General features: G+C 52.8%; 1 protein-coding gene across 4 annotated transcripts in view; it reads left to right on the top strand.

Annotated features, from left to right (window-relative positions):
- The window catches only part of EPHB2 (EPH receptor B2), a 129,261-nt gene that overhangs the window by 103,494 nt on the left and 3,679 nt on the right, over positions 1-22,088 (top strand). Inside the window, exons 6-15 of one of the 4 annotated variants that reach the window (XM_037380953.1) lie at positions 311-435; positions 7,977-8,139; positions 8,795-8,903; positions 9,077-9,192; positions 12,355-12,477; positions 12,876-13,123; positions 13,787-14,002; positions 16,402-16,551; positions 20,468-20,661; positions 21,349-21,504. In XM_037380953.1, the coding sequence (XP_037236850.1) occupies positions 311-435; positions 7,977-8,139; positions 8,795-8,903; positions 9,077-9,192; positions 12,355-12,477; positions 12,876-13,123; positions 13,787-14,002; positions 16,402-16,551; positions 20,468-20,661; positions 21,349-21,504 (1,600 nt within the window). The remainder of the gene's footprint in view (positions 1-310; positions 436-7,976; positions 8,140-8,794; positions 8,904-9,076; positions 9,193-12,354; positions 12,478-12,875; positions 13,124-13,786; positions 14,003-16,401; positions 16,552-20,467; positions 20,662-21,348; positions 21,505-22,088) is intronic. The other 3 variants (XM_037380955.1, XM_037380956.1, XM_037380954.1) reach the window with 3 other exon arrangements.

Below are 22,088 nucleotides of genomic sequence, written 5' to 3'. Positions count from 1 at the left end.
GGAGCAAGGCTGTGTTTGCTCCAGCCCTGAGCTCGTTTTGCCTGGGAACGATCTGTTTTCCTGCCCGAGATGCTGTCCTACGTGTTTTATAATTACAAACTCTTAATGAGCAGTGGAAACATTTTGTTCTCCTTTAACTGCTCCCTACAAACAGCAAAAGCTGGGATCTCCTGACCCCTGGACAGCCCTGCCACTGCTGGAAGCAAATTCAGTAGCTCCAAACAGCAATAATACACTATAAAAACCAGGGGATGCAGGTCCTGCCCATGCAGGCATCTGACTGAGGCCTCTCTCTTGCTCTCTCTTCCAGCTCCTTCAGCTGTGTCCATCATGCACCAGGTCAGCCGCACTGTGGACAGCATTACCCTCTCATGGTCTCAGCCTGACCAACCCAACGGAGTCATCCTGGATTATGAGCTGCAATATTATGAGAAGGTACCGCAGGACCTTGGCAGGGTTCACCCCTAGGTGTCTGGGAGAGGAGGTGGTGTAAGGCATCGCCTGAGGGCGTAACACCGGGCTACGGCAGTTGGTTGATCCATAGGTTATGTCTCTTGCTGCGGGTGGCAGTGACTGGAACCCTTTGGAGTCCAGCAGTGGTTCCAGTGACCGTGCTGCAAGTGTGGAAGATCTACTGGTCTTTCAGGAGGAGCTTCTCCCTTCACCTCTCCAGCCCCTGTGGCAGGTGGACCCATTGCAGGGAGAGCTGGGTAGCCAGGGCCCAGGGTCTAATTTGTCCCTTTCTGCCACTGAGGCATTAGTGGGGAATGGGGATGGTAGGGAGCGTCTGGATCCCATCCAGCATCCCAGGCTGGACCACACCAGCTGAGTGTCTGGTCTTGGAAGTTTGATATAATGCTCTCCATCAGTGCTTTTACACCAAAGAGGAGTTGGGCATCTCTGTGCAGCAGCCTGTAGCCGGGTGTTGTATACCAGGGAGAAGCTGTCCCATACTCCCATGGAGGGTACCTACTGCCCCACGGAGTCAGGGGAGGCTGACACGGAGGGGTCCCACAACTCGGGGGACATGAGGAACATGCCCCTTCCACCTCCCCCCTGCCCCGGCAAGCAGAGGGAGTGCAGGCCAGGGCTGGGCCAGGGTGTCCATCCCATGGGGCTGGAATTGTGTGGCTGCTGAGGAACCTGAAGACCACGTTGATGTCAACCAGGACTTGCCAAGCTCTGGCTGCCTGGTGAACTTCATCCGTGCTACCTGGGGGAGGTGGGGAGCAGGAGATTTCTTCTTGCAGAAATCTGCCCCCTTAACACAAGAGCTTATAAACTATACATTAAAAATTGCAAACTAACTAATTAAAAAGCTTTACGATTAAATGGGACTGAAAATATTTTTCCCAGCAGTTGCCGGAAGAAATTATTAATCCCCCCACCACTGCCTGCCTGTGACCTATTTTCTCATCACCAAGAGCCTGAGGGAGAACAGGGAAGGGGGGGAGCTTCTTTGTAAGCTGTTAAATAGGTCCTGACCTATATTGCATAAATCACAGCCATTTATTTGACCCTTGGAAATGATCCCAGAATACGTGGCAAGATGGATGAGTAGGACAAGGCAGATCTGGAAAGCAAAGAGGGGTCCTTTCCCTGGGTGCCCTCAGCATAGAGGGAGAAGATCTCGGGGAGCTCAGAGGATTCTCCTCTTTCTTTCTCATAATCTCTCCCCCTCTTTCTTTTGTTCCCCTCCCCTCTGTTTTCAGCGGGGGGCTGCAAATAAAATGGGAATTTTTGTCTAAAGGGGAAGCTGCTCTTCATGGCTGCTCTTTGCAGTCGACCTGGAGGTGAGCGTCTGCTTGCCCCGTTCGTTGTCAGAGCGTAGGACACAGCCCGTCCCTGGTGATGGGGACAGGTGGTCCACAGCACGCTCAGGGAATGGTGCGGTACCAGCCCTGACGGGGAGCGCAGCGCAAGCAGCCCCACGTGCTCGTGCTGAGGCTGTTCTCTCCTGGTATTTCATGGAATCACAGAATGGGTTGGGTAGGACCCCTAAAGGCCATCTGGTCCACCCCCTGCCATCAGCAGGGACATCTTCTACTCAGGCAGGTCACTCAGAGCCCTGTCCAGCCTGGCCGTGAGTGTTCTCAGGGGTGGGGCATCCACCACCTCTCCAGGCAACCTGTGCCAGTGTTCCACCGCCCTTGCCTTTAAGAATTTCTTCCTTATATCTAGTCTGAATCTACTCTCCTTTAGTTGAAAACCATTACCCCTTGTCCTATTGCTACAGGTCCTACTAGAAGTCTGTCCCCATCTTTCTTATAAGCCCCCTTTAAGTATTGAAAAGAGTGATAAGGTCTCCCTGAGCCTGCTCTTCTCCAGGCTGAAGAATCCCAGCTCTCAGCCTGTCCTCGTAGGAGAGGGGCTCTGGCCCTCGGATCATTTCTGTGGCCTCCTCTGGACCCGCTCCAACAGGTCCGTGTCTTCCCTTCCCTGAGGTGCTAGGACTCCAGAGCTGGATGCAGTAGTTCAGGGGGGTTCTCACGAGAGCGGAGCAGAGGGGCAGAATCCTTTGAACCTCTCGGGATACTTTTTTGCTGGTGCTCTGGCTGAAGGAGAAAGGCATGTCTTTATCTCCCCCCAACCCAACGTGTACATCGTTCCCAGAAAGGGCTCACTGGGTCACAGCTCGGTCCCACAGCAAGCAAACCTCAGAAGATCTGAAAACAGGTTAAAAAAGAAGGGGAATAAGCTCACTCAAGGTCTGATCCATCCCTAGTTATCACGAGCCAAGGTCTTTATATGCTGGATTTGGTCAGTAAAGAGCCTTCTGCGTTTTCAGTGATGCAATGACACTGTATCCTCTGGCTGCTTGGCAGAGCTGAGGCTCACGTTAGTCCAGTGCCGAGTTTTGCAACGGAAAGCTGTTTCCTTGATCCCTGGGAACAGTCCCAAAATGCACAGCTTGGGATATGCCATGCTCTTCCCCTGCTTCCCATCAATACTGCAATTTGGATGGGGTGTGAGACGCATCCCAGGTGTGTTTTCGCTCAGCTGCCAGGCTCTACAGAGGTGTTTTCCTTCCAAAAGGTTTCATTGCAAACTGTCCCATGTGCTTCTGAATGCTCAGAAAATCTCGCTCCAGCTAGTTAAGTTGTTTCCAGTGGATTTTTTTTTTTCCCCAGTAGAAAATTATATTTTATTAGCATGAAAACAGGTCAAATGTAAGAATAGCAGCATATGCATCTTGTATAAAAAGTGTTTTGGCTCCTCATTTTGACTTGATTCTTTTCTACGTAAAGACATAAATTAAGTAAAAAAAAATTGGGGTAAGTGTTTTAGCGTTAACAGAAAAGAGCTGTTCACAATACCTGAAACAAAGGGGTATTTTTGTTTCCATTTCACAGATTAATTGCCATTATTAGATGCTATTAAAAATGCCTCTACAGAGGCAACATTATGATTTTCTTTCACATGTAGTTAGAGCAAATCAGTGTGGATTGTTACACAAACACCGAATGAGGTGTCTGCTCTCTGTGGTCCTCTCCTTAAAGTATATATTTATTTTTTTTTAACCTCCAAGAGGCACCTGCCAATGTTTGTCTTATTAAAAAAAGTGCGTGTTGTCTTCATTTAGAAAGGGCGTAGTAGTTTTTGTCCAATGTTGCCAAACTCATCCTGGAGTGTGGGAACTGGAGACCCACTGCAGTGTCAAACACTGCAAAGAATAATTAGCTCTCCTTGTTATGCAAAGTGATTGGGCTTAGGGTATGCATTAGGTTAGCCATTTGGTAATTGTTTGAAGACATTCAGCCCATCCCTTGTGCCCGGTTTGGTCAGCGATGCAAATATTTTAGGAGGCACGGGAGCCCTTTGATGTCTCCAAGGATGCTGGGGAAGGGGCATGGGTGGGCTGGAGGGCTGAAGGATGGGGGGGAGGCACCTGTGGCAGCTGCTAGTGGAGGTGGGAGTGGGAGCAGAGCTGTTTGTAGCCTTCATGGTGCCCAGGAGCTTCTGGCAGGAGCCCAGCATTCCCAGGGCTGGGTGTCACCAGGGCTCATGGCCAGGGTGGCTGGAAGGCTCCCTGGCTGGCTCAGAGGACTTTTCTGGTCTCCAGCTTCAGTGTTGGACACCAGCATCCCCCCAGCCTGCAGCCAAAGCTGCTGCCCCGTGTTTCCCACTTGTCCCCAGGATGGAGCAAGAGCTGGGGTGCCCCTTGGCCCTGTGCTGCCCACACCCTTGGAGGGGGCTCTCTCTGGGGAAAACTGTGAGATCAAGAAGATGAAGAGGAAACCTTGTCTGGAAGCCCTGAGAGTTTCCCTGTGCTCCCAGTCGTGCCCAGGGGCCGCACTGGTTCTGTCTGGGGCTCAGTTTTCTTGTGAGAGGCATCCAGCCACTCTTACCACAACACACTTGATGCTGGGAGAGCAAATGCTATTGAGATCTCCCCAAAGTGGTGTTCCCCATGAGAGTCTGGGGGTGCTGGGAGGGCAAACGCTGTTGAGATCTCCCCAAAGTGGTGTCCCCCATGAGAGTCTGGGAGCTGTGGGCCCCATGGATCCGCCACGGACCCTGTTATCACCTCTGAGCAGCTCTCCTAATGCACTTGATCCCATGGGGAGCAAAATTCAGATGTGTGTGATGGTTTGGCACTCAGCCTTGGACTAGCTTCGTACGTGTGGCTCTGTTTGCTTCAGGAACCACAGCAGATTGCCGCTGTGCAGACGCACAGAGGAGCTGTCTGCCAAATTAAGTCAGTTGACATTTTTCTTTGGCTTTTTTTTTTTTCTTTTGGCTGAGAAAACATGACTTTTTAGAAACAATTTTTGCAAATCCTTCAGGCTTTTCACAGACTATCTGTGTTTCCAGAAACTCTGTTGATCAGACTTTGGTTTCTGCTTAGATTTGACTCACGGGATGGGGAACCAGATGAGGACTCCAAATCATACCTATGAGGAAATAAGAAGCTTGTTATTTTGATTTAGGATTTTTAAACTCAAACCATAATCAGCAGGAAAAAAAAACAAACCAAAAAAACAAACACAAACCTCTGTGAAAAACAACAGCTTGGACTTGGACTTTAAATCACCTGGGATGCCCTGGACCTCCTGGAGAAGCCCAGAGGGGTGAAAGGGGAGAAGTGTTTGAAGGGATTGCACAGGTTCCTGGAGAGCTGCTGGCTGAGCAAGGTGCCAAGGGGAAAGAGGAGGTTTGATAAGGGGGGGGTGGAGAGGTGTAAATGCTCTTTCCTTGCTGCCTGGGATTAACGGAGAGCACAGCCATGAGCACACCTTCCTCACAGAGACAGACATCGATTTCCCCGGCTATCCACCATCCTGTAAGCATGCCCCTTGCATTCAATTAAGTCCTCCAGGAGCAGGTCTGAAGTTCCCTCAAACAGTTGGACAAATTATTTTAAACCAGCTGTGTTGTTAGTGCCATCCGAGGGCCTGGGAGGATTCATCCAAGCCCTTGAGCACTAAAACTAAATATTTCCTGACCTGTTTCTCTCCTAGCCTGCCTGGGAAAGGGAGTGCTCAGGTCTGATCAGACAGATGAGGCAATCCATTTTCTGTGTGCTCCTCTTCCCTTGATCTTTCTTGTTTGTGTATCTGCACTTGAGCTTTTCCTTGTCATCAGCCTTAATTCCCAAACAACCCAGCAATACCCAGGCACCTTCAGCGCCAGGTCCAGATGGATAAAACTGTTGCTGCATTTTTTTTAGGAGACTGTTCCCGAAGGCTGTTAATAGGGGAGGTCTCCCAGGGGGTTGCAGAGCTGCTCTGCATTACCCTGCAGAGCCATGTGCCATCAGCATTTCCAAGCCTCCAAGTTTGACTGCACACTTGGAGAAACACACTCCTGCCAGACCGCTCTCTTACCAGCCGTCCACCCCACCCCACTGCTCAATCAAAAGCTGAACACAAGAAGAAATTAACTCCGTTAATGTTGTTTTTCAGCTGCTTCGCAGCTGTGAGGCAAATAGTCTACAGAAACCCGGGTCATGAATATAATCCAGCTCGCAAATGCCAGTGCACTTGCAATTCTGCTTCGGTGTGATGAATAATTGGGAAAGCACCGGGCTGTCTCGGGGACATGAGGAGAACGTTGGTTCAGTGTGGGCTGCTGTCTGGAGCACCGTAGTGAATGACTGGTCTTTGTGGACCTCGTAACCTTGCTGGAACCACAGTTTCTGGCTCTGCAGGATCTCCTCTGAGTGAAGGCACCAGTGCTGCTCTTGGAAGTGAATGAACATGAAAGCAAAGTCACCAGATGGCTGGCGATGTGGACAGTGGAAGAGAGGAGACCAGCGGTCCCCAGAAGCAAACCGCATCATTTATGGGTGGGCAGGCTAACCTCTGGACTCATCCTGTGCCCCAGCAGCTGAGGCAAAGGGTGTACAAAGCCGAGTGCGGACCCTCCGTTGACTCCTGCGTCGCTGTTGCCTGCAGGTAGCCAAAGCAGCCCAAGAGAGCAACAGCCTGGGTGACTTGCACCATCGCGTGGGGAAACCTGGGTTCATCGTGAGTTGGGACCTTCTGCCTGACCACCCCTTCGATACCCTCTGTCCTCCAGCGCTCCCCTGCAGAACAAGTCGGTGGGCAGGAGCGGATGCTGTGCTCCTCACTGGGAGTTTCGCTCTGACCTCCTGTTAGCATGGGACAAGAAATCCCTCCGTGTCGTCCCCCCCCCACCCCCAGTGGAGTTTCACAGCCAGTCCCTTGATCACACCCTCAGTCCCTCTTAATGGGATGGCACAGACGATGTGCCTGACATCTTCCTGGCAGTCCCTGCCTGCTTCTTACGAGGTTCTCTCCCCTGGCTGGTGACTTCATGTGGGGTAGGAGTTCTGGGGTTTGCTGAGCCCTTTGCAGTGACTTGAAGGTAGCAGATCTCAGCGACTGGCTGGTAAACTGGCCAGTTCAGATTCTGAGCTGTCAGCTGCTGATCTCTTCTAACCGGTGATCCTGCCAAGTCAGCCCGACCTGCCGCAGCAGAGGCGTTACCAGAAAGGGTGAGCGCTTGCAGCGTCGCTACAAATAGTTGATTCAGATATCGGTGCCTGCGCCTCCTTTTAGAGGGGTCGTACTCACAGTTTGGCTTTCCTAAGATTTCTCTGGGTTCCAGAATCATGGAGCTGTTTGCATGTATTGCTGCTTTGCACTGGCTTTCAGGACTTCGTGGCTGCCAGGCAGCTGGCCACCTCGCCCTGACCACACTCAGTCCCCTATGCCAGCCTCCCTGTTGACCTGTTTCTCCATGTCCCTGGCAGGGACAGGGACTGTCTGTCCTCCTGTGCAGTGGCTAGGACAAGGAGGTCCTGCCCACCCACTAGTGCTTCTGGATGCTCAGCTAAGGGCATAATTCCTCAGGGCAGTGATGGGTCCATCACCTACACAAGTGTAGTACCATCTATAGACCATGATGATACGATTGCTCGAATCTTCAGCTAGAAAAACTGCAGACAAGGGGCAGGACAAAAATTTGGCAGTAGTCTTATTGTCACTTTTAAATATGCTTTTGGTTTCCCGTGTTTGAAAACCTAGCCATGGTCCCTGGTGAAGCAGGCCCTGTGGGGGCAGATGGTAGCGTTACTTCTCCTGAGGTCCAAAACCCTGTGTTCAAGGTGGCTTTATCTCCAGCACAGGTAAAGGGAGGCAAGAGAGAGCAAATGGAGAGGGTGCTGAGGCTGGGTCAGGCACAGGAGGAAGGGGTGAGGAAGGAGGACAGTGCTGAGAGGAAGTGGGAACAGAAGAGGGAAGCAGTTCCCATCTCCATGGAGCCCAAGGCTTGGAGAAGCAACCCGAGTTTTCTAGCTAACCTTCATCAGAGCCTTTCTGTGAGGTGGTGGGTAGCCCAGGGATATCCATACTCATATTCTTGCTTCTGTGTCTCCCTCCCCGTTTGTTCAGGCCCATGGTGGTCTCTCCACCCTTGGTACCCTGGTCTCCTGCGCTTCCTCCTTCTCGAAATGCCGTGCCTGATTCAGGATGTATTTTTCTGATGACAGATTTGTATTTTCTTGGCAGGATCTCAGTGAGTTAAATTCAACGACAGTGAAGAGCCCCACCAACACCGTGGCAGTGCAAAACCTCAAAGCTGGCACCATCTACGTCTTCCAGGTGCGGGCACGTACTGTGGCCGGGTATGGCCGGTATAGTGGCAAGATGTATTTCCAGACCATGACTGAAGGTGAGTCTTCAGCTGACTCTGCATAAAGGTGACACAGGGACTAGAAAGACTTGAACAAGATGGAGATGCACTGGCAGCAGTGCTGGTCGCCTTGCTGATAGACCCTTCAAGGGCATGTTGACAAGGCACAGGCATTTATTGGACCTGGGAAGACCTGGAGAGAGGTGTGGGCACTTGGTGGTCCATGCAGGGAATCACATAATCTTGGTCAGTTTCTACCAAGCTTTTCTGGCATGGGAACATGTCCACTCGGTTGGATTTTGAGGAAAGGAAGTTTATGATGTTCATGTGCACAGCTGTCGATGACAAATGCAGACCTGGGTCTTTATTTTCTAAATTTGTGCTGCTAAATAAAACAGGCCAAGCAAGTTTTTTGGCCCTGAGGCCAAGAAGCAAGGCACAGCATGCATCCCTGGGACTAAACTTCCCACCCAAAAGCAGTAACTCCATCCAGCCGTCCTACTGGGCACATCCCATGTCACAGCCAGCCTGAGCCATGCACTGGCTGCCCCAGACCAAAACCACACCAGGAAGCTCATTGGCATAGCCCTGCCAACATGGGCACCGCTCATGACCATGCTCTGACCTTGGTGAACTTGGTCATGTAGACCTGTCCTGTGCCACACTAACTCGTGCCCTCTTCCTTGCATGCCAGCCGAGTACCAGACCAGTGTCCAGGAGAAACTGCCACTCATCATCGGCTCCTCCGCAGCAGGACTGGTGTTCCTCATTGCTGTAGTTGTCATCATTATTGTGTGCAACAGGTAGGTCTGTGTGTAGCTCACCCCGGGGCTGGGGGTGGTGACTGGAGGCAGAGGGTGGCAGGGATACAGGAGGGGAGGACACAGGGCGGTGAAGGGGGAAACAGATGCCTGTGCAGTGCATCTCTTGGCCCCAGTGGACCCGTGACAGTGCTCAGGACTCCCTTTCTTTCCAGAAGACGGGGCTTTGAGCGTGCTGACTCTGAGTACACTGACAAGCTGCAGCACTATACCAGTGGCCACAGTACGTACCGCGGCCCCCCGCCAGGCCTGGGGGTCCGCTCTCTCTTCGGTTTGTGTTCCTGTTCACTCATTCCTTGCGGCGTGTGGGGAGGGCTCAGGCCACCTAGCTGGGCAGGCATGTGCATGGGTAGACAAGAAAACCTCCGTGCTGTCTAGGTCCCCCACCAGTCCCCCATCATCTAGATCCCTGCCCTGCCTTGTAGAGTCCATGCTCTCCAGACCTGCGTGCTGTCGGGTGCCAACTGTGGGATGCAGTGAACACCTGTGCATGCTCTACAAACCCCTGTGATGTCCAACACCCACCCCCCCGGCCCCCGAAGCCTCACCACCTCCTGCAGTGCACCCCCTGCCACCACATTTGTCTTGCTACTCTGACTCGTAAGCTTTGCCCAGCTTTGGGCAGCAGTGAGATCCCTTTCCCAACCTCCTGCAGAGCACTGTCCTTCGGCAGGAGTTCACATACCTCATGATGCCTTTGCTAGAGCCCATCCCAGTGCTCCCACAATCCTGGTAGATATTATCTATCTATCTATCTAGGTATATAATACAATACGTGACATGCCCTGTCTTGCAGTCACCCTCGTTCCAACATCCCTGTGTACTGCAGGGTGCTCCCTCACACCCAGCATTCCTGCTCGCACCCTCGCTGCTCACCCTGCCTCACCCTGGTGCATCCTCCTTCCCCTCATTAACCCCGGGCTGCATGCCCTCTGAAATGCCCTTCTCCTCCTTCACTGGAGACCTGTCGCTGTAATCCTGCTTTGTTCAAACCTCCGTTGTTACTTACCCCCTGTTATACTTGCAGCTTCAGGATTTCTATCCTTTTTATAACCTTGTTCCCGTACAGACCTGGAAAAACCTCGTAGTGTTTCAGCACAGGGACTCACTGTTGCTTCTGTATTTCCCTGGGAAGCATTTCCCAACAGGCAGAGCCCTGAACAGCAGCTCTGTGCCAGAGCAGCAGCGTGCTGGCTGCATAGCTAGAAATTACCCAGAAAAACGACACTCTTCAAGAAAGATTATGTAAATGCAGCTCTCAGTTGTTTGTCAGTCTGTGCCGCGTGTGTAAACATACGTTCACGCTTTCTCCTGGGGTGTGGTGCGTAACATGACAACTTCAGGCTGGGCTGGCATTAATAGCTGTGTCTTCACAGGCTTGATGCCGCCAGATGCAGATGAAGTGATCACGGGCCCCGGGTGCTTTGTAGCCACGTTGTCACTGTGCCAGTCCAAGGCACAGCCCCTGCGTGGTTCCCCAGCAGTGATTGCTGTGGAGAGGCTACAGCTCATGGTTAGCAACTTGCCGAGGTGTAGGGAGCTGGTGAGCATCGCAGCAACTCCCCCGACTCCTACCAGCATCCTAGATGTAGAGATGGGAGTTGTGTCTCTGGGTCTGTCAGGCTCCTTATTTAGTGAGCTGTGAGATCTGCTCTCCAAATACCCCCAAAGCTGGAGCAAGCCAGAGGCCAGAAAAACGAGTATAAAAAGGGGAGAACTGCATGGGCAGCAGGTAAGAGCTGACCCATGGTGTAGGTAGCACGTGACGTGGCATCATCAGTCCAGCCTCACCAGGTCCCATGGCCATGGCCTGTCACAGCTATCCAGCCTCACCAGGTCCCATGGCCATGGTCTTTCACAGCCGTCCAACCTCACCAGGTCCCATGGCCATGGCCTTTTGCGGCTGTCCAACCTCACCAGGTCCCATTGCCTGTCGCAGCAGTCCAAACTCACCAGGTCCCATGGCCATGACCTGTCATAGCAGTCCAACCTCACCAGGTCCCATGGCCTTCCACAGCAGTCCAGCCTCACCAGGTCCCATTGCCTGTCGCAGCAGTCCAACCTCACCAGGTCCCATTGCCTGTCACAGCAGTCCAACCTCACCAGGTCCCATGGCCATGACCTGTCACAGCAGTCCAGCCTCACCAGGTCCCATGGCCATGGCCTGTCACAGCTATCCAACCTCACCAGGTCCCATGACCTGTCACAGCAGTCCAACCTCACCAGGTCCCATGGCCATGGCCTGTCACAGCAGTCCAACCTCACCAGGTCCCATTGCCTGTCGCAGCAGTCCAACCTCACCAGGTCCCATGGCCATGGCCTGTCACAGCAGTCCAGCCTCACCAGGTCCCATTGCCTGTCGCAGCAGTCCAACCTCACCAGGTCCCATGGCCATGGCCTGTCACAGCAGTCCAACCTCACCAGGTCCCATTGCCTGTCACAGCAGTCCAACCTCACCAGGTCCCACTGCCTGTCGCAGCAGTCCAACCCCACCAGGTCCCATGGCCATGGCCTGTCATAGCAGTCCAGCCTCACCAGGTCCCACTGCCTGTCGCAGCAGTCCAACCTCACCAGGTCCCATGGCCGTTGCCTTTCACGTGAGCGTATCGCTGTGCCTTCTGGTCTTCCTCGCAGGAACAGCTTGGCTCCTGTGATTTCCCCGGTGTCCCCTACAGTTTTCTTGGCCTGTGTTGAGGCTGCCAAGAGGGAACCCAGCCTCAGGCAGGGTTACCTGTCAGGAGAACAGGGGGCAGACTGAACAGTCTCTCCTGCTTGCACTGTCCCAGGGAAGGTCACAGATGCCCCTGTGAAGGAGTCAGTCTGCCTGGGTGGCTGTGTCAGTAATACCAAGTGCCTGGAGCTGCCTCCCTGACAGAGCTCCGTGTGGAGAACCAACGTAGCGTGTGCCTCAGTTTACATCCCAAGGCATCCCCTGACCATCTCCTGAGAGCTGAGCCCAGGTTCCCTCCTCCACTTCCCCATGCCTCTGGTGGGATGGTGTGCGGGGCTCAACAAACGGTCCTTCACGGTGTCACAGCATGGTGAGCGTGGGGTGGCATCGCGCCGTCTCCCAAGAGCAAACGCTTCGCTTGCTTTTCCTCTGGATCTGCTGAAGCTGAATCCCGCGGCAGAGGGTGGGTGGGTCTCTGTGGTCACAGTTCGCAATCCTGGCTAACGATGTAGCCCTCCACTGCCCCAGCAATGGCTTGTGGGCCAATATTCGTTATAACCCAGCTATAACAGTCCTGTGCAAACATGGCTCTGCATGTTCTTTCTCAGACTGCTTTGCTATGTCTGCTTCGTGCCCTTGATTACGCGACCTGCTGAGGTAAAGAAGACCCTCACACAAATAAGTTTCTCTTTTCCTTGATGCCAGCCATCGGTCATTCCATTTGCATCTCTCTGTCTGACTCTCTCCTTCACATTTATGCAGTGACTCCAGGGATGAAGATCTATATTGATCCCTTCACCTACGAAGATCCCAATGAAGCTGTCCGGGAATTTGCGAAAGAAATCGATATCTCTTGTGTCAAAATCGAGCAGGTGATCGGGGCAGGTAGGTGAACTGTGAATGTCTGGCTGGCCCTCGGCAGTGCTTTGTGCTTCTTTGTGGTCTCAGGCTCTGGTGAAGATCTAGCCTTACGTGTACTGGGAAGACCAGTGTCACCAGCTCCAGATTGGGCTAGGAGGAGCAAGATGGTCCAGTGCTGGAGGAGCAAGTGCATCCAGTGCTGGAGACCTGAAGTTCCCCTCTGCTTATAGTCCCATGTCCAGTGCTTCCTACCGATGATGAGTGCACCTGAAGGGAGGTCTTTGGTGCAGAGGGAGGGAGCACAGATCAGATGGGGGGTGGTCAGCTCGGGGGCGCGCAGGGTGGGCATGGCTGGAGCCCCTGGGAGCAGAGTCTCACGGGGAGAACTGACGAGCCCTATCCCTGTTTCCCTTTGTTCACAGGGGAGTTCGGTGAGGTGTGCAGTGGGCATCTCAAGCTTCCTGGCAAAAGAGAGATCTTTGTGGCCATCAAGACCCTGAAGTCTGGTTACACGGAGAAGCAGAGACGGGACTTCCTGAGCGAAGCCAGCATCATGGGGCAGTTCGACCACCCCAACGTCATCCACCTGGAGGGGGTGGTGACCAAGAGTTCCCCAGTCATGATCATTACGGAGTTCATGGAGAATGGCTCACTGGACTCCTTCTTGCGGGTATGAGATCCCAGGATCATGCAGCTCTGGAGATTGTGTTGGGCCAGGGAAGGACTGGAGGGGAAGGTTGCCTTCTCATGCCAGTGTAACAGTGCCCTTCACTGCCCGGCATCGCCTGCCACTGGGGCAGCTGCTGCACGTCCTGGAGGTCTGTGTCTTGGGAACAGAGGTGGCACCAAGGCTGTCAGCTGTGATGTGTGTTGGGCTGTGCCTACCTGTAGGCATCCCCACGTGTGCCTGTCCCCGCTCTGCCTCTCTGGATGTGGAGGGACAGTCTGGCATAGCTTTCCCACAGCAGGACTTCACCTCCAGCTGCTCTTGTCTAAATATTTACAGGTCGGAGGTTGAAATGGGTCCTTCACTGTGTTGAAGGGAGAGAACCTGCTTAAATAGGAATAGATTGCCCCTTCCGACCCCTCCTGTGCCAGGTTGGGGATTGTTGGGATGACAGCAGCCATCGTGGTGAGGTCCACAGGCTGTGTGACGGTGACTGCCAGCCCCTGCGAGCTCCCCACTGCCCACCCTCTTGCTCTGAGAGGGAACTTGTGGCGTGGCTGTGTCTTGGCACACGATGTCAAAGGAGTCTACTAGCCCTTTGCCTGACCATGGCGGGCCGTGAATTTGCTCCTCTCATGTGGACTCTTTCCCTTCTCTTCCCCTCAGCAAAATGACGGGCAGTTCACGGTGATCCAGCTGGTGGGCATGTTGCGGGGCATCGCGGCAGGCATGAAGTATCTGGCCGATATGAACTACGTGCACCGGGACCTGGCTGCCCGCAACATCCTGGTGAACAGCAACCTGGTCTGCAAAGTGTCTGACTTCGGCCTCTCCCGTTTTCTGGAGGACGACACCTCTGATCCCACCTACACCAGTGCACTGGTAAAGCTGCTCATCCAGAGGGGGAGGGATGGGTGGTGAAGGATCAGAGATCCCCCCTGGAAATGGGGAACACTTTTTCAGGGTGCTAACGATGGAAATGAGGTGCTGCTGGATGGGAAAGACCAATTAAATGAACCAAGGGAGATTTTTTTTGCAAGGTCCTGTCCAGTGGGCCAGTGGCTGTTGATGGACCCTATGGACATCCCTGTGGATAACCGAACCTTCTTCCAACCACGTCTGCAAACACATACATGTCCCTGATAAAGCCTTTAGTTGGAATGCTGCATTATACCCCCCCAGCATGGACCAGCTGGGGGTCCTCTGAGATGCTGCCCTTGCAGATTCGTTGCCAGGGCAGCAGGTCTGGGGTTTCATTTTTTCACCATCCCTGTCCAATCTGCCCTGCTGTCTGGGAGGCTGTGATCCTTTTTCATGTCACGTCACAGGCTCAGCCCCAGCGACGATGGAGTGAAGAGTGGATGCGTGCTGGGTGAAACCCTGCAGTTCCAGATACTGATCTAGATAGTCTGTCGGAATTAGAGAAACATTCCCAGAAATGTTTTCCTGATCACAGAACAGCTTGACAGGATCCCCATGGTGCCAGTGACACAAGTCCCACCGAGGACTCGGGGCCTGGCTCAGGCTACAGAACGTGCGCCAGGACCAAAGGATAATTTGAAGATTTTGTTGTTGTTCTTGTTCAGTGAGATTGCAGCCAGGACTTCTCGTAAATACCACTGTTCGCAAAGGCATACAGAAACCCTCTGCAGTGATGCTAGAGGATCGATGCCTGCATACAATGGCTGTGACAGGACATCTTGGAAATAAGTGTTGATAGAGCTGGGGCATGAGCTGTAGGAAACCATCTCTCCCAGATCTTTCCAAGCTGCCAGTGAAGAGATGTCTGGCATAGCTCTTAGTGAATTACCTAACAAACACCTAAAAATGTGCACTTTCATTCTCATCTGAACTTGTGTAGCTTCAAACATCAACCTTTCAGTCTTATATAGTCATCCTATAGCTTTTAGAAACACTAGCAACATTCATTTTTCATGACATGATACTTACATGCAATTAACTCTCCCTTTGTTAAGCTAAATACATGGGAGCTTCTAGTGTTTGCTGCTGTTTTCTATTCCTGTTACTGTGCCTGTAGCTTTTCTCTCTTTCATCTCTCATTTATTCTTCTTAAACTGTGGGCACTGTAGCAGGACACATATAATCTATAATGATAGAATATGTGCACCCACTATAACAAAGTACCTGGAGTAATGATGTCTTCCTCTTCAAAATGCACCATCCTCAAATGTCCCAAGATGCAGGAGTGTTTTTTATTCTAATTACCCCAGAAACCTTGTGTTCATGGATGGGAACAGCCACAAGATATGGCTTGGGAGGTTCATGCTGGACCGAAGGAAGATCTCCTTCTCCAACAGGGTGATGAAGCTCTGGCTCAGATCACCAGAGAGGTGGAAGGTCTGGCAGAAGTGAGTTCCCACAAGGGTCCTCCAAACATACCCAGTCTGTAATTTCTACTTCAGGACTTCTTTTTTATCCACTTTTTCAATCCATTGCTTGTCAGGAGCTCTGTTAAGAGTATGCCTGATGGAGAGGCTGTCATGTTTGGTGTGGAGTACTTGGTCTCCCCCTCCTGTGGAAAACAAAATATTTTGTCTGAGGTTTGTGGCTGTGAGAAGATTAAGGAACATTATCTTGTTTTCATTATTCTAGCATGTGTAGGGCCTGAGTCCTAATAAGTCCTAGGAGACCCTTAATAAGACACGGTAATTATTCATTGACAAAGTATAATGTTCCGTAATCTTCTCACAGCCACAAAATGCAGGCACTTTTGCTTATTTTTCAGCACAGGGGAAGATTTTCCCTTCAGAAGGTCCCCTGAGTTGTGAATGCTTCGAGTCCAAAGAGCCTGGTGGAAAATCAGGAGGCTGCAAGGGCTTAAGCAGAGTGTGGCAGTCCCGGTGGCCCCGTGCTGGGTGCACCATTCCTGTCCCCTTCGGTGCAGAACTCCTCTACGGGGGTAGAAAGTCATTCTGATTTCTCCAGAGCTGCTCTTGCCCAGCAGGATGATGGAGACCCCAGCGCCCACCCAGTCCATCCCATTTCTCACCAGTGTCCATGCATGCCATACTAAAGAAGATCACAGAATCTCGGCACGGTGGGGCTGGAAGGCACCTCTGGGATCATGGGATCACCGTGTCCAGCCCCTGCTGGAGCAGGTTCCCCCCGAGCAGGCTGCACAGGATCCATCCAGGCGCGTTTGGATGTCTCCAGAGAAGGAGACCCCACAGCCTCCCTGGGCAGCCTGCCCCCCCTGCTCCGTCACTGGTTTCAGTCATTCTTTCTTTTCCTCTTACTGGCCTCTCTGTTTTTTCCTGCAGGGTGGGAAGATCCCGATACGGTGGACAGCACCTGAGGCAATTCAGTACCGAAAATTCACATCGGCCAGCGATGTGTGGAGCTACGGAATAGTCATGTGGGAGGTGATGTCGTATGGCGAGCGGCCTTACTGGGACATGACCAATCAAGATGTGAGTTGTTAAGAAACAAGGAGAAGAAACACTGAAACTGGGAGCATTGCAAAGCCAAAGCATGGCTACAGCTAGACCCAGCCTGTGGCATGTCCAGAGCTTCCCTGTCATGGGAGATGTGTCCAAGGTCAACACCTTTGGAAGAAGTAATGGGGATAACTTTGGCTTTTGGTCCCATTGTGCAGTTGTGGCAGAAGTTTGGGACTGTACAGCACCCACTGCGGGTAGGACAGGGTTAACGTGAGCATCTTGAGGGTGGTAGGCATGTCCAGGAGCAAAGGGAGCAGGCACGTGGAAAATAAAATGCTGCCACGGACCTGAGAGCTCCTGGAGCAGCAAGCAGATCTTCATCTGCAGGAGACCACAGGCATTTGGTGGAAGTCTGTTCTAGACACATCGAGTCGTAAAATGGTTTGAGTTTGAGGGAACCTTTAAAGATCACCGAGTCCAACCCCCCTGTCATGGTCAAGGACATCCGCCACTAGATAGTCGTTAAACCTGCCCTGGCAAGCTTGCCCTGTGATGTGTAAGAAGTCAAGCATCTTGTACGCAGCTAGAATCCAAACCCACAAAGTATTTCAGGACATGCTTAATTTTAAATACTTGATGACTCTTCTCTAATTCAGGTGGAACTGTTATGTGCACTCCTTGCTCCCTGGGACCCAGGCAAGTTTCCGTGAGCCCTTGCCCCCGTGCAAGGGGGACCCGTGGCTGCAGTCCACTCCACCACAGCAATGCCATGCTCCCTCTACCTCCTGATACCTGGGTGGTCAAAGCCCACCCATCCAGCAGCAATGAGTGCTGTGCAGCATGCTACGGGTGTCCAGAAGACCCCTTTGCTGTGAGGGTCGTAGGTCTCTTGTGACGTTGTCTCTCTGAAGAGCTGCCCTTCTTCATGCGGTCTCCACCTTGTGAACCCTCAGGATTTCCCGGGAGGTCCCTTGGTTTGCAGAAGGCTTGTCTTCCCCCCTGCTGCAAGCCTGACTCTTGCAAACCTGCATGCTACAGCATCTGCCTGGCTTCCAGCTTGTTTCAGAGCTGCCTCTGGGCAGTCCGCTGGAAGCCTTCAGACTGTCACCTCCATCTCCATCATCCTGTGGTCTCCTGAAAAAACCCTGCCTCACAGGGAGAGAGTGAGCGCCAGCTCCCACCTGACTTGTACCACTCCGCCCACCCCGATGGCAAGTCAGACAACTGTTTTCAAGTCAGTATAACCCCATCTGAAGAAACCACGTCAGGTTTCTTCAGAGTGGGACAATTTCCTCACTCGTGCTTGGTGGGAGAGTTACTCAAGGTAGTTCCTCACACCTGGAATGGATAGATGATATCTTTGCACCTTCGGCTGTTCACAGCCTTGCCTCAGGCCCTGGCATACCAGAAAAATCTTTGCATCAAATCTTTGAGCCAAAGGGGAAGGAGTTAGGGGTATGCCGTTCTCAGAAAGGACAATTCCCCTCCTGTTAAGGCTTTTATCGCCCACAGTTTCAAGGATTTCCTGCAGCCAGGTGTCACCGCCCTTCTCCCTGCCTCAGCATCCCTCTGCACGCGTAGCGCTCTGCCATCCCTCTCCCTTCTCCTCCTCCCCCTGGCTTCCTTCTCTCAATGGTTCCTCTTGCTGCGACCCCTGCTCTGCAGCAGCACTGCTTCAGCCGGTGGGGATGGCAGAGCCCATGCCCGTCTCCTTGGCACAGCCTGCTGCGTGGCGCCTGTCCCCAGCCTCTTCTTCCCCTTCTGCTGCTGCAGGCCATGGTGCCCCTGAAGCTGTCGCCACTTAACTGCAGCTGGTCCTCCCTGCGGGTGAGCGCGTGGCTGATATTCCCTGCAGATTAGCCTCCTGACCCCGGGGTGTGAGCGCCTGGGGAGGCTGGGGCGGGAGAGGAGGCGGGGGGCGCAGCATGTGCCCCCTCAAGGGATGTGTCTGATGGCAGCGAGGCGGGTGGCTTGTTGGGAAACCGTTTGGTCCATGCCGGAGGCGAGTGTTTGATGCTTGAGTGATGACCCTCCCCAGCCCTGCTCCCCGCCATGCTTCCCCTCCCCTCTGCCTCGGATACATCTGCCATCCAGAGCGCTGGGAGAGGGGACAGCTTGCACCTCTTGGGGGAATCCCTGAACAGGAGCCAAGAGCTGCACAAAGCACACCGACAATGCTTCAGGTCGGACCTTCACAAGCCCAGTGGGGCACCGTCATATCCAGCCAGGGGGGGCAGAAGGGAGGGAGAACTTCCCTCTGGCACGTTTTGACATCAGCGGTGCGAGCCCCCATCTGTCTCAGGTCAGCATCTCCAGCACCTTGGCCATGCACATCGGTGTCTGGAGCACCCTCCAAATCCATTCTCCGCCTGAAGCCACAGTCTGTCTTCAGCCCTGCCAGATGCCCCACCTCATGCCCTGGATTGCTTGGCAGGGATCTGTCCCTACCCTTCCTTGCAGCAGCAGCCTTCTGCTGCCACAGCACCTCCAGTGCCTTCTCTCTACCAACCCTTCCCTGCTGCTTTCCCAGTCCCAGCTGCAGTGTCCTCAATTTTCACCATGTAGCCTTCCTGCTCAACATCACGCCGCTGTGTGGGGATCGCTACTCCTTCCCCAGGAGAGTGGCGCAGCCCTGGGGTAGCCCAGCAGACACGTTTCTGTCATTGGAAGTACGCAAGACGTGGCTGGCCAAAGCTATGGTAGACTTGATCACGTGGATTATCACATGGATCACATGGAGAAGAGCCAGGGACATCGAGGTCCTTCCTCTGGATCCCTGAGGGAGGTTCTGTCAATCTTCCTCCCCTTCTTCATCATCTCTCTGGAGAGTTGGTCATTTCCAAATGCCACCCTGGTTTTCAGTTCCTGCAGTATCCCTCAGTTCTGGTTTTTATACTCGCTTCTGGGTTTTGTGGCCATGCACAAGCCTGTTTGTAGTATCCAAGGCTCCTTCTGCTCGCCTTTCAGTGCCCTTGCTATGTGTATGACCGTAGGACGTACAAGGCCAAGAAGGTAGGAGAAGACTGCCTGTCCCATACCTCTGTCAGAGAAACATATGCCCCTGGACGAAGCTGTGCAGCTTCGTCCTCCTTGATCACCCAGATGGGGATGGAGGGCTCCATGTGCAGAGTGACAGGGAAATGGGGTTCCCCTTGAAGAAGACCCTCTAGCCCTGGTGCACGTGCTGTTTCCACTGAATGTTGCAAGACCAGACGTTGTCCCAGGTTGTGTCGTGCCCTAAGTCCAAATGGGCAGCAGCCAAAGCCATCTTGTGTGGGCCCACAGAGCTGCAGCATGGCTTAGGCAAGGTGAGCTTCAACCCTGCTCCACATGCCGTAGCAAAGCTCTCCTGTGCCGGGCTCTGCTGACCAAGGTCTTGGTCCCCACTGCTGTGTCCTTTGGTCTGCATATGTAGAAGATCATGGGGAGATGCAGCCCTTACTGCTGGCTCAGCACACCCAGCCCTGTCCTGTGGCACAGCTCTGGCTCCTGGAAGGGCTGGGTGGTTGGCAGGAGTAGAACTGGAGGAAGGAAAACACGAGGGCAACTTCCCCGGGCTGGAAATCACAAGCAGATCCTTCACCAGATGAGGATGTTCTCCTCCCAGTAAGCTGTGTTGTTGTGCTGTGTCCCTGTCTGAAAACATGAACCCTTATCTCTGAGTCACCTTTCTGGTGCCTGGAGCTGCAGGCTCACACGTGCTCTCTTTCCCTAGGTCAGGAGACGGATGGGCATGGCTCATCACAGGACAAGGTGACAGGCAGAGGGTTGGGAGTTCAAGAGGAGCGTGTGGTGGTGGCCGAGGTGGTGGGCAGCACTAAGGGTAGGCAGAGCAGCCCCAGTGCAGAATGGCTGGCCCGCCCACCCTCAGGATCCAAGGAAAGGAACGTTATGGATTCAATAGGTTTTATTGCAACTGTATTGATCTCTTTGACTCCTCTTGCAGGTGATAAATGCTATTGAACAGGACTATCGGCTGCCACCCCCTATGGATTGTCCAAATGCCCTGCACCAGCTCATGCTTGACTGTTGGCAGAAGGACCGAAACCATAGACCCAAATTTGGGCAAATTGTCAACACCTTAGATAAAATGATCCGAAATCCTAACAGCCTGAAAGCCATGGCACCTCTCTCCTCTGGGTATGTATCTCTGTCTTCCTCTTGTCCTTTCGCTTCTGTTTGCAGATCGGCTGTCCTTCGTGTCCTGCTGGGCACCATCCTGGCATCTCTCTAGGCTAGCTAGAGAGGCAGTTTGGCCTGTGTTGTTTGGTCCTTTATAGGAAAGGCATTACGGGATGTCAAGGTCACCCTGTCCCTGTCCTTGGGCAGGTTAGATCTGGTGAATCCAGACGGCTCACTGAGCTGGACAGTGTACTCTGTGCAGTTAGAGGAGCATCGTGGTTTCACGTGCACATGATTGCTGGGTGGGCGTGTTGCTTTGGTAGCCCAATCTGGCAGGCAGTGGAGGCAGATGAAGCCTTATCAGGCAGTACGATGTTTCCTGGACGGGGTGGGAACACACCAGCTTGGGGGAAGCACTGGTCCCATGATGAGAATGCATTTTCTCCCCTTATGCAGCCAGGATTTGAGAGCTGTGTCCCATCGCCTTTGATGGCTCCTACAAACCGATCCAGAAAGACTTCTGTGATGCTCTATACATAATCCTTCCTCAGTCGAACAGAGTGCTTTCTGGGGGGCACTTCTTAACGCGGTGCGGTGCGGGCACTGTGAATGATGCTGGTCCAGGTCCCTCTGGCTGATGGAGGGTGCAGAAATACACGTGCTTGCTGCTGTTTGCTCTGCTCATTTCCCCTTTCTGTGTTTCAGGATGAACCTCCCCCTCCTCGACCGCACAATCCCAGATTATACCAGCTTCAACACTGTGGATGAATGGCTGGATGCCATCAAGATGAGCCAGTACAAGGAGAGCTTTGCCAGTGCTGGCTTCACCACCTTTGACGTAGTATCTCAGATGACTGTAGAGTAAGTGCCCAGGCTTCTAGTCCCAAAGCACAAGGAAAAGTCTCAGTAGTTCAACAACAATTAGTTGCTATTGAACTAGATCTTATTTTCAGATGATGTTGCTTTTTATAGAGTTTGTTGCTTTGTGGACCCACTTGTAGTCTGTGCTGTTTCTGCAGAACTGCTCTGTTCTGCAGGCTCTGTCTTGTCTCCAGACTGTCTGTCGCTCTGGATCTGCAGAATTCATTTCCACACCATCACACTGCATGTGTGTGAGAACATGCTGTGAGAACCAAGACCCCCACCAGGGTCTCTGAAACCCCAACATGGAACAAATGGAGATTTCAGGCTGGCATCAGACAGTTCTCCAGCCACTCAAGAGCACTTTCAGGCTCCACGTTCCTCTTGGACGTATGGTGTATTGGTGATGGAGACAAGCACACTGCAAACAAATTTCTGCCTAAGAAAGGCCTCTGAAAGTCCAGATGGTTTCAAGTTTGTTCTGAATTGCCTTGCATCCACTAAAAACATCCCTCGGTGGCAGAGTTTTAGCAAGCTCTGCAGAGAAAGCAGGCAGCTGAAATCCATTTGTGGTGGTTTTTGAA

This window comes from Falco rusticolus, chromosome 3 (assembly GCF_015220075.1).
Source record: "Falco rusticolus isolate bFalRus1 chromosome 3, bFalRus1.pri, whole genome shotgun sequence".
In the NCBI taxonomy this organism is placed as follows: Eukaryota; Metazoa; Chordata; class Aves; order Falconiformes; family Falconidae; genus Falco; species Falco rusticolus.
Note: the sequence above shows the minus strand (reverse complement) of the source record. Positions and strands in the feature narration are given on the sequence as shown.